Source organism: Leopardus geoffroyi, chromosome C2 (assembly GCF_018350155.1).
Source record: "Leopardus geoffroyi isolate Oge1 chromosome C2, O.geoffroyi_Oge1_pat1.0, whole genome shotgun sequence".
Classification (NCBI taxonomy): domain Eukaryota; kingdom Metazoa; phylum Chordata; class Mammalia; order Carnivora; family Felidae; genus Leopardus; species Leopardus geoffroyi.
Window position 1 is genome coordinate 147,572,388 of NC_059333.1, and position 12,697 is coordinate 147,585,084.

General features: G+C 35.2%; 1 protein-coding gene across 1 annotated transcript in view; it reads left to right on the forward strand.

Moving 5' to 3' along the window:
* Positions 1–12,697, forward strand: part of STT3B (STT3 oligosaccharyltransferase complex catalytic subunit B) — a 106,388-nt gene that overhangs the window by 49,796 nt on the left and 43,895 nt on the right. Inside the window, exon 3 of the mRNA XM_045436418.1 lies at positions 1,313–1,600. Within this exon, the coding sequence (XP_045292374.1) occupies positions 1,313–1,600 (288 nt within the window). The remainder of the gene's footprint in view (positions 1–1,312; positions 1,601–12,697) is intronic.

The following is a 12,697-nucleotide window of genomic DNA, read 5'->3' on the forward strand; positions in this document are numbered from 1 at the left end:
ATCACATTCTCGTTCCATGCACTGAATAGGTATTGTGCATCTATTTTATGCTAATTGTTGTTCTGGGTGCTGGGGAAACTTTTCCTGCTCTTCCAGAGTTTATATTCTTTTAAGGGTGTTGAGTTTAATTGATAATAAATAAAGTAATGAAAAGTATGTTAAATGGTGGTAAGTGCTAAGGAGAAGAAGCAAGGGAAGGAGTTAAAGACCATAGAGGGTTTGCACTTTTAATCAGTATAGCTAGGAAAAGAAATGTAACTTTTGTAATTTCTGTGATAAAAGAAAGGAAAGAATCTTTCAGGTGTTAGATAAGGATGGAAATGTAAATACACATTTAATCACCTATGAATAGCTCAAAAATAATATCCTACTTATTTTTCTCTGAATTCTCCTAATGTTATCATGTTCCTCTTTTAGGGTAAGGTTTAATTGGCCTCTTGTAGTTTCTTGTTATTCTCTTCCAGCCTTAAATACTAAGTGGTGTAAAAAATGTTCAACCTTTCAGGATCCCAAAGTAATTATCTTTGAATTCACCAATTGACTAGTTGTATTTTTTGTTTTGTTTTGTTTCCCTATTTAGAGTTGTTTATATTCCAAATCTTGGCTTTGAAAGGCAGGAAGACACTTAAATAATATGGCACATAACTTTTCTTCTCTTTTTTTTCTCACTCCCCTTACATACACAAAAGTGCGGGCAACGTTGGAGCCTGTTAAAACCCTAAACTTAAGAGTAAGTTAGGGGGCACCTGGGTGGCTCAGTCGATTGAGCGTCCGACTTTGGCTCAGGTCATGATCTCACAGTTTGTGGCTTCGAGCCCCGCATCAGGCTCTGTGCTGACCCCTTGCTCAGAGCCTGGAGCCTGCTTCAGATTCTGTGTCTCCTTTTCTCTCTACCCCTCCCCCGTTCACACTTTGTCTCACTCTGTTTCTCAAAAATGAATGTAAAAAAAAAATTTTTTTTTAAAAGAGTAAGTTAGACGAAGACCCTGTTTTATAGTGAAAAAATAGTAGAATCTATAAGAAAGTTGCCGACAGTTTTCTATTTCTAAACATTTTCAGTTTTAATCATTCAGTCTATCTGATCGTTTATTTAAATATGTATTGCTCCATTTATAAGCTTTTCCTTTGTATCCAATACAAAAGAACATTTAGTTTTGTAGTGTAGAAGTTCAGTGAAGAAGGCAAACTGTTTTGAGATCTTATTCTCAGACTTACTATAAACAATATGTAATAATAAAGAAAAGAACTTATGTTAGTCTTTTTAATTCCCTTATTTTATATGCATTTAAATTTTCCATTTTTGTCTTCCTAGGTTTACCCAGGGTTGATGATAACAGCTGGCCTTATCCATTGGATTTTAAATACATTGAACATAACAGTTCATATAAGAGACGTATGTGTGTTCCTTGCACCAACTTTTAGCGGCCTTACATCTATATCTACTTTCCTGCTTACCAGAGAACTTTGGAACCAAGGAGCAGGACTTTTAGCTGCTTGTTTTATTGCTATTGTGCCAGGTTACATTTCTCGCTCAGTAGCTGGCTCCTTTGATAATGAAGGCATTGCTATTTTTGCACTTCAGTTCACATACTACTTATGGGTAAGTAACACTTAATGTTTTGCTACCATTTAATACTCATGAACTCTGTGTGGAAATGCTGTAGGTTGTATACATTTGTCCTTTATCAATTATAGTTCCATATAGGGATCTATTTCTATTCATAATCAACTTAATAATGCCATAACATTTTAAAATGTCAGGTACTGCTCATGCGTGCATTCTCCCTTCCTCTTCCCCTCCCACCCCTGTGTGCATATAAGATTTTTTACAAGAATCTTGTTATGCCTGTTTTAACAGATGATGATAATATCATTTATATGTCATAGCTCCAAAAAAGAGGATAACAGAAAGCATCTATTGATTTTGTTTCTTTTTGGGTGGAGAGAGGGGTCAAAAATACTTAAGATAAGTTGAAATATGATTTAGTGACTTGGGATTTTGAATTCTGTTGCAAAACTAGCATTACTTTGCTTTTACCAAGTTATTTCTTACCAATTTATATACCCTATATTTCCCTTTCTTGTCTTATTGCATTAGCTAGTACTTCCAATACGATGTTCAAAAGGAGTGGTGAGAGGGGACATTGTTAACTTCTTCCTGATCTTAGTGGGAAAGCTTTGAACTTCTCAACATTAAGTGTGATGTTAGCTATAGATTTTTGGTAGATATTATCAAGTTGAGGAGGTTCCACTCTATTATTAATTTGCTGAGAGATTTTATCATGAATGGATAGATTTTTTCAAATGTTTTTTCTGTATCTATTGATAAAAGTTACATGATCTTTTTTCCTTGAGTTTTTTGATGTGATAAACATTAATTTTTTTAAGTTCATTTATTTTAAGAGAGCAAAAGAGAGAACGAGTGGAGTGGAGAGGGGCAGAGAGATAGGGACAGAGGATCTGAAGCATGAGCTAATAGCAGAGAGCCCGATGTGGGGCTTAAACTCATGAACCTGTGAGATTATGACCTGAGCTGAAATCAGACACATAAAGATTGAGCCACCCAGGCACCCTTTAATTAATTTTCAAATGTTGAACCAGCTTTTCATACCAGGGATAAATCTCACTTGATTATAGTATATAATTCTTACAGTACATTGCTGGGTTTGATTTGCTAATACTTTGTTGAGGATTTTTACACCTATGTTCATAATACATATGGCTCTGTAGTGTTCTTTTAATGTCTTTGCCTGGTTTTGATATTAGGATCAGACTAGTCTCATGGAATGAGGAGGTATTCCCCTTACTTCTATTTTCTGAAAGATTGTAGAGAATTGGTATAATTTCTTCCTTAAATGTTTGGTAGAATTCATCAGTGTACCCACCTTGGTCTTTTGCTTTCTGTTTTAGAAGGTTATTAATTATGGGTTCAATTTCTTTAAAGGATACAGATTTCTTTAGACTGTCTCCTTCTTGTGTGAGTTTTGGCAGATTTTTGTCTTTCAGGGAATTGGTCCGTTTAATTTAGGTTCTCAAATTTGTGGGCATAAGGTTGTTCATAGTATTCCTTTATTATTTTTTTTAATAAATGCCCATGGGAACTATAGTGACATCACTTCATTCATTTCTAAAAGTAGTAATTTATGTAATCTTTTTTTTTCTTAGTCTGGCTAGAGACTTACTGTTTTGGGGGTGTTTTTTTATGTTTTATTTGTTTTTTGAGAGAGAGAGCGTACACGCACAAGTGGGGCAGGAGCAGGGGCAGAGAGATAGGGGAACAGACAATCTGAAGCAGGCTTCTTCTGGCTAGAAGTCCTGTAATTCTTATCTTTGTTCTACTTTGGGTAAGGTGTCTTTACTCTTTCTTCGTTCAGCATTTTTTCTTTACTTTTAATTTTCTGTAGTTTGATAAGATGTGCCTGGTACAGGGTAGTTGGATTTTTTTTTTGGCATTTATTCATTAGTGCTTGATCTGTGGTTTGGTGTCTGACATCGATTTGGAGAAATTTTCTGTCATTGTTTCAAATATTTATTCCTTTCTCTCTTTTTTCTGGTATTTCCACACATGTATATCACACATTTTGTTGTTGTTCCACAGCCCTTGGATTTTCTGTTCTGTTTTGTTCCAGTCTTTGTTCTCTTTTCTTTTCAGTTTTGGAGGTTGCTGTTGATACCCTCTAGTTCAGAGATTCTTTCCTCAGCTATGTTCAGTCCATTAATACGCCCATCAAGGGCATTCTTTATTTTTGTTACAGTATTTTTTGTCTCTAACATTGCTTTTTGGTTCTTTCCTAAGATTTGTCTCTCTACTTACATCACCCATCTATTCCTGCATGCTGTCTACTTTATGCATTAGAGCCCCTAGCATATTAATCAATTAATGTAATTAATGTAATTGTTTTACATTTCTGATCTCATAATTCCAATATGTTTGTCGTATGTGGTTCTGATGCTTGCTCTGTCTCTTCAACTTGTGTTTTTTGCCTTTTGGTATACTTTGCAATATTTTTCTCATAGCCAGACATGATCTGCTAGGTAAAAGGAATTATGGTAAATAAGCCTTTTAGTAAAGTGGATGCAAGGTGTGTGGAGAGAGAAAACATTCTGTAGTTTTAGGATTAGCTGTCTTTTAGTAAGCTGGACTGTAAACTTTACCAGTGTCCCCCCTGCCCCCCACCTGCCTTCCGTAAGTAGATAGGGCTGGTTGGCTACTCCAGTTTGTCCTCTGTCATTTCCTCACTTACAGATCCAAGAGTTGTTGATTTTTTAGTCTGTTCAGCTTTTTACTTTTTGTTAGAATGGAATGATTCTGTACTTCTGAAACTAGAAACCAGAAGTATGTTGCCAAGTTCTATAAACTTAATGTTCTTTTTAACATGTAAAAGGATGTTACTTAGTACTGGCTTCAGCTTAAAGCTTGCATGTATTTAATTGTTTGTTTGTCTGTTAATTTACCTGTAGCCTATGCTCATACTCTTTCATGTTGAAAACTGCCAAAATTATTACATGTGAATATATTTTTTATACGTTGAGTATATTTTTAGGTAGCTAGGTGAGTGGAAGCATTATTTTTCTCTTGAATAAATTTCATCTTTTAAAATTACTGAGCTCTTGCATATTTTCACTTTGGCAAGGAATTCCAGAGAAGAACAGATCAGTCAGATGGTTACTTGATACTGAGTTTCAGAAGAAAACACCTGTGAAGATGAAGATGCTGACAAGCAGTAGGATGCTGCTAATGCTGCTGTATTCACCCAAAAATGTTTAAAAACAAACTTTTTTAGTTTATTTTGTGCAGCTGAGAAAAAAAATGTTTTGGAACATCTGTTTAAGGCCTTCCAAATGACATGCAATTTTTTAAATTATAAAAGTATGTATGAACGTTGATAGATCTTGACAGTATACTGCCGAGTGGAAAAATAAGTTGAGGTAGGATATGTACAGTATAATATCCTTATTTAAATTTTAAACAGTACAAATTATACCATATGTTGTTGGTACCTATTTATAATGAAAGTATAAAAATACAGCATATATCCATCATATGCACCAACTTCATGCAGTAGGGGTGATTTTGAGGAAGGACTTTGAAGGAGTTTGCTATGTGAGTAAAAAAATGTTAATAAAATCAACAAACAAATAGGTATTCTCATTTAGAAGTCTGGATGGGGTGGGGGCGCCTGGGTGACTCAGTTGGTTGCACTTTGGATTCTTGAACTAGGCCTTGGTTATGATACCGCGGTTCCTGGGTTCTGTCCCTGTGTTGGGATCTGCACTAATAGCACAGAGCCTGCTTGGGATTCTTTCTCCCTCTCTTTCTGCCCCCACCTTCCAAAGTGAATAAACAAACATTTTTTTTAAATGTATGCACTTTTATGTTTGGCTCCCATTCACTTAGCATAATCATTCATGTTACTGACATGTATCAATACTTCATTTCTTTTAATGGATAAATAATTCATTACATGGATATGCTGCAATTTTTTTTTATAACTATCATCAGTTGATGGGACATTGAGTTTTTCTCACATATTGATTGTAATGAATAATGCTGCTAACTTTTGTGTACCAAGTTTTTTGGGGGATGTATGTTTTCATTTCTCTTTAGTATATATCTAAGAGTAAAATTGTTGGTTCACATGGTAACTCTAGTTAGCTTTTTGAGAAACCTCTAGACTGTTTCCCACAGTGGTTGCACCATTTTACATTCCTACCAACAATGTAGGAAAGTTTTAATGTCTCTAAATCTTTGCCAATACTTAATGTTTTCTGGGGCGCCTGGGTGGCACAGTCGGTTAAGCGTCCGACTTCAGCCAGGTCACGATCTCGCAGTCTGTGAGTTCGAGCCCCGCGTCGGGCTCTGGGCTGATGGCTCAGAGCCTGGAGCCTGTTTCCGATTCTGTGTCTCCCTCTCTCTCTGCCCCTCCCCCGTTCATGCTCCGTCTCTCTCTGTCCCCAAAATAAATAAACGTTGAAAAAAAAAAATACTTAATGTTTTCTGTGTGTGTGTGTGTGTGTGTGTGTGTGTGTGTGTGTGTGTGTGCGCGCGCGCGTTTTAAGATATCACCTATTGGCATGAAGTGGTATCTCATATGGTTTCTTTTTATTATAGTAAAATACACATAACATGAAATTTAACCATTTAGAGGTGCCTAGATGGCTCAGTTGGTTAAGTGTCTGACTCTTGATTTCAGCTCAGGTCATGATCTCATGGTTCGTGGGATTGAGCCCCACATCAGGTTCTGTACTAACAGCACAGAGCCTGCTTGGAATTCTTTCTCTCCTTCTCTCTCTGCCCCTGCCCTGCTCATGCTCCCCCTCTCAAAATAAACATTAAAAAAATTTAACCATTTATAAGTGTAGAATTCAGTAATGTTAAATACATTCACCATCACTGCTATCCATCTCCATAGCTTTTCACCTTGCAAAACCTGAAACTACATCCATTGAACAATAATTCCCCATTCTTCGCTCCCCCCATCCCCTGACAATCACCATTCTACTCAGTCTCTGTGATTTTGGATTACCCTGAGTATCTCATACAAGTGGAATGATACAATTTTGTCTTTTTGTCACTGGCTTATTTCACTTAGCATAATATAATGTCCTCAAGGTTCATACATGTTGTAGCACAAAACAGAATTTCCTTCTTTTTTAAGGCTGGATAACATTCCATTATGTTTATATACCACATGTTGTTTATCCATTCATCTGTTGATGGATACTTAGGTTGCTTTTGTATTTTACCTATTGTGAATAATGTTGCTATGAACATAGGTGTATGGGTATTTGTGAGATCCTGCTCTCAATTCTTTGGGGTATTTGCCCAAAAATGAAATTGCCAGGTCATGTGACAGTTCTGTTTTCAGTTTGTTGAAGAATTAACCATTCTGTTTTCCGTAGCCACTGTAGTACCAGTTTACATTCCCATCAACAGTACACAGGATTCCAATTTTGCCACATCCTTGCCAAAACCTGTGGTATCTCATTGTAGTTTTTATTTGCATTTCCCTGGTATCTAATGATGTTGAGCATCTTTGCTTGTGGTTAAAAGGCCATTGGTAGTGGCACATGGGTGGCTTAGTCATTTAAGTATCTGACTTCAGCTCAGGTCATGATCTCATGGTTCCTGAGTTTGAGCCCCACATTGGGCTCTGAGCTCTGTCCTGGCGATGCAGAGCCTGCTTGGGTTTCTTGCTCTCTCTTCACTCTCTGCCCCTCCCCCATTCGTTCTTTCTCCCTCTCTCTCAAAATAATAAGTAAACTTTACATAAAAAGGCCATAAGTTTTTCAAAAATTGCGCCATTTGTATATGTGGAGAAATGTTTATTCATATCCTTTGCCTGTTTTTTGAATCAGGTTTTTTGTTGTTGTTGATCAGTTTAGAAGTTCTCTATATATTCTTGGTATCAATCCTTTCTAAAATGCATGACTTGAATATTTTCTCCCATTCTGTGGGTTGCCTTTTTTACTCTGTTGGCATTGTCTTTTGATGCACAAGTTTTAATTTTCCTTGAAGTTCAATTTGTTTATCTTTTCTTTTGTTGCTGTGCCTTTGGTGTCCTATCTGAGAAATGACTGCCAAATTTAATGTCATGAAGCTTTTGCCGTGTGTTTTCTTCTAAGAGTTTTTGGTCTTAGATTTACCTCTGAGTGAATTTTGTATATGGTGTTAGGTAAGGGTTCAACATCATTATTTTTGCACAGATGTCCACCTTTCTCAGCACCATTTGTTGAAGATTATCCTTTCCCCCATTTAATGATCTTGGGACTCTTGTTGAATATCATTTGACCATATATGCAGAGATTTATTTCTGGGTTCTTTATTCTGCTCTGCTTGTCTCTCTGTAGGTCTTTATAAAGCCAGCACCAGACTATTTTGATTACTGTAGCTTTTTAGTAAGTTTTAAAATCAGGAAGCATATTTTGTCTGGCTTTGTTCTTTTTCAAGATACTTTGGTTATTAGAGTTGTTTTGAGATGCTATATGAATTTTAGAATGGGGTTTTTACTTTTGCAAAAAAACATCATTGGGATTTTGAATCAGAATACATTAACCTTCATAGATTACTTTGAATATTATCATCTTATTATTGTCTTCCATTTCATGAAAGAGCATGGTACATTTCCATTTATTTATGCCTTTAATTTTTTATAATGATGTTTTAGAGTTGTATAAGTCTTTTACCTCATTAGTTAATTCATATGTATTATTTTATTCATTTTGATACTATTGAAATTAGATTTTTTTTTTCAGTAATTTCCTTTTCAGATTGTTCATTGTCAATATATAGAAATACATCTGATGTTTATGTATTGGTTTTGTATCCCACTATTTAGCCGAATTCATTTATTAGATCTAACAGTGTGTGTGTGTGTGTGTGTGTGTGTGTGTGTAATCTGGAATTTTCTGCATAGAAGATCGTATAATTTGCAAACAATCATTTTACTTCTTTCTAATTTGGATACCTTTTCTTTTTCTTGCCTAATAGCTCTGGTTAGAACTTCAAGTACAATTGACCCTTGAACAACACCAATCCACTTATATGGGGTTTTTTTGGATAAATACAGTTCAGTATATAAATGTGTTTTTCTTTTCTTATGATTTTTTAAATATTTTCCACGGGGCACCTGGGTGGCTCCATTGGTTAAGTGATTGACTCTTGATTTTGGGTCAGGTCATGATCTCATGGTTGTAGGATCAAGGCCCACATCAGGCTCTGCTCTGAGCATGGAACCTGCTTGGGATTCTCTCTCTTCCTCTCTCTATTCCCGCTTACACTCTCTCTCTCTCCTAAAATAAATAAACATTAAAGTAAAATATTTTCTTTTGCTTACTTTATTGTAAGAATACATTATAAAATACATGCAACATACAAAATATGTGTCGATTAACTAATTATGTTAGGGGTAAGGCTTCCAGTCAACAGTAGGCTATTAGTAAAGTTTGGAGAAGTTAAAAGGTATATGTGGATTTGCGACTGTGTGAGTGTCAGTGCCCCTAATCCCTGCGTTGTTCAGTGGTCAACTGTAGTATGTTGCAAAGAAGTTGTGAAAGTGGTGGGGGAAGGGGTTGTGAAAGTGGGCCTTGTCTTGTTCCTGATATTACAGGAAAAGCTTCAGTCTTTCACTATTTAGTATGTTTGCTGTGGGTTTTTCATATATGACCTTTATTATATATGGTATATTACATACACTGTTATTAAATATGTAATATATGTTATATATTAGTACATGATACTTTGTATATTCATATTTTAAAATATTTTTTATACATATTTCTCAGTTGGACTGAGATATTCCTCTAGAGGACTCCTTAGGAGAGTCTCATAAGAACAGTATTCATTCCTCAAGTCCTTGCATGTTTAAACCTGTTTTTCGATAGCTTGAGAGTTGAGCTGGATATAAAATTCTAGGTCATACATTCTTTGCTTGAATTTATTAAAATCATACCACCTGCATTTTATTTTGCTTCCTACTGTCAAGAACCTAATTTCATTGTTTCATAAGAAAAGTGGTCTTTTTTTTTTCCTGAAGTAATTTTTTTTCAATATCATTAAAATAATAAATTTTCTAAATGTGTCCCAGAATTGACCTTTCTGGTAATGGTGCTCTCTTTCAACATGTAGATTGATAACTATTTCTGAGAAGTTGTCTTTGAAATCTTAAATATCAGTTTATTTCACTGTTTTTCTTGGATTTTCTGTCTTCTATATTTCTTTATGACCCTTTTTCTTTCTCTTGGCTGAGTACTGCTGGTATTCAATCTCTCTGGGAATTCATACTTGCTAAATTTGGTTTTTAGTATTCTGTTGAGGGATTTTGCCTCAGTGTTCATGGGTGATAATTGGTCAGTAGGTTTTCTTGTAGTGTTTCTGTCTGGCTTTGGTATCAGGGTATAATGTTGGCTTGATGGAATGAATTGGGAACACTTCATCCTCCTCAATGTTTTAGAAAATTTTGAGAAGTATCAATAATATTAGTTCTTTTAAAGTTTTGTAAAAACCAATGAAACCATCAGGTCCTGGGCTTTTCTTTGTTGAGAATTTTATTTTTTTATTAAAAAAATTTTATTTTTAATGTTTGTTGATTTTTGACAGAGAGAGAGAGAGACAGAGCATGAGCAGGGGAGGGGCAGAGAGAGAGGGAGACACAGAATCCGAAGCAGGCTCCAGGCTCTGAGCTGTCAGCACAGAGCCCGACATGGGGCTTAAACTCACAGACTGCAAGATCATGACCTGAGCTGAAGTCGGACACTCAACTGACTGAGCCACCCAAGCGCCCCTTTGTTGAGAGATTTTTGATTACTGGTCCAATCTCTTTATTAGTTATAAGTCTATTCCGATTTTCTGTTTCTATGTGATTTAGTATTAGTAGATTTTATATGTATAGGAATTTGTCCTGTTTCATCTCAGTTATCCAGTTTGTTAGAGTAGTTATTCATAGCACTTTCTTATGATCCTTTTAATTTCTACAGAATTAGTAGTAATGTTTACATTTTCATTTCTGATGTGGTGATTTGACTTTCTTTTTTTTTTCTTAGTGTACCTAGCTAAAGATTTGTCAATTCTGTTGATGTTTTCAAAGGACTCCTTTTTGGTTTCATTGATTTTATTATTTTTTTATTCTTTATTTTGCTTACTTCTAATTTTTATTATGTTCTTTCCTTTAGTAGTTTTGGGTTTAGTTTGTTCTTTGTCTAGTTCCTTAAGTTTTACAGTTAGGCTGTTAATTTGAAATCTGTTTTTTTTGTTTGTTTTGTTTTTTAATGATGTGTTTATAGGTATTTTTTCTCTTAGCACTACTTTGCAACCTCCCATGAGTTTTGGTGTGTTGTGTTTTCAGTTTCATTCCTCTGTAAGTATTTTTAAATTTCCCTGTTATTTCTTCTTTCATCCATTGGTTGTTAAGGGCATTTTGTTTAATTTCCACAAAATTGTGAATTTTCTTATTTCACTTCTGTTATTGGTTTCTAATTTTACCCAGTTGTGGTCAGAGAATATGCATTCTGCTGTGTCTATCTCTGTAGAATTAATCTGTTGCCTAAGATATGGTCTATCCTAGAATATGTCCCATGTGTACTTGAGTGGAATGTGTGTCCTTTTTCTTATTGGGTCTATTTGGTGTATTATGTGAAGTCCTCGGTTTCTTCTTTCTGGTTCTACCAGTTATCTAGTGGTGTATTGAAATCCCCAACTATTATAGAACTGTTTCTCACTTAATTTCTGTCAGTTTTTGCTTCATATATTTTGATGGTCTGTCATGAAGTGTCTAAATGTTGTAATTGTTATACTTACAGCATTGCAAGTTTTGTTAATATATATTGTCCTTTTTGTCTTGAAACCTTTTTTGATTTAAAGTTTGTTGTGTCTGACATTAGTATAGTCACCCATTCTCTGTATAGTAACAGTTCATTACTGTTTGCATGGAATATCTTTTTCCATCCTTTAAGTTTCAGTATATTTGTGTCTTTAGATCTAAAGTGAGTGTCTGGGAGGCAGAATATAGTTGTACCATGTGTTGTTACCTATTCCACCAGTCTTTGTCTTGATTGGAGAGTGTAATTTAATCTAAAGTAATTATTGATAAGAAGGACCTTATTTCTGTCATTTTGCTATTTATTTTCATATGCCTAGTAGTTTTTCTGTCATTTCCTTTATTTTTTAAAAAAAATTTTTTTTTTTCATGGTTATTCATTTTTGGGACAGAGAGAGACAGAGCATGAACGGGGGAGGGGCAGAGAGAGAGGGAGACACAGAATCGGAAACAGGCTCCAGGCTCTGAGCCATCAGCCCAGAGCCTGATGCGGGGCTCGAACTCACGGACCGCGAGATCGTGACCTGGCTGAAGTCGGACGCCTAACCGACTGCGCCACCCAGGCGCCCCACTCATTTCCTTTATTATTGTCTTTTGTCTTTAGTTTTTTTGTAGTGAAATGTTTAAATGCGTTTCTCATTTCCTTTTGTGTATATGTTCTTGCTGTTTTCTTTGTGGTTATTGTGTGGGTTACATTTAGCAATCTAATACTATACTACTCTTATTTCAGTTTATACTAGCTCATCTTTAATAATACATAAAAATCTTCTTACGACTCTGTTCCTACCCCCTTTTGATTGGCAATGTCACAAAATTAGATTTTTATACATTGTGTGTGCAAAAACATAAACTAATAATTCTTTGTATTAGTTTCTTAAAGTATGTGGAAGACTAAATTTGGAGTTATAAATCAAAGTTAAAATAATACTAGCTTTTGGGGTGCCTAAGTGGCTCAGTCAGTTAAGTGTCCAACTCTTGATTTTGGCTTGGGTCATGATCTCATGGGTCATGAGTTTGAGCCCTGTGTCAGTCTCTGAGCCCTGCTTCAGACATTCTCTCTCCCTCTCTGTCTGCCCCTTCCCTGTTTGCTCTTTCTCAAAATAAATAAACATTAGAAAAAAAATACTTGTATACACTAATAATTTTTGTTTGGCCATTTGGGGTCCTTTGTATTTCCATATGAATTTTATTTCCGAGTTCTCCATTACAACATTCTTTTTTTAAGCGGCTTAATTTTTTTTTTTAATTAATTAATTCAGCAGATGCTTTTATAGAACACAGTGTGGAACTGGTGCTTTTATATATGTTGATTATTTAGAGTTAAATGAAGTTGGTGACCTGGTAGGGGAAATTGTGAGTTATATTGCTTTTTTTTTTTAATT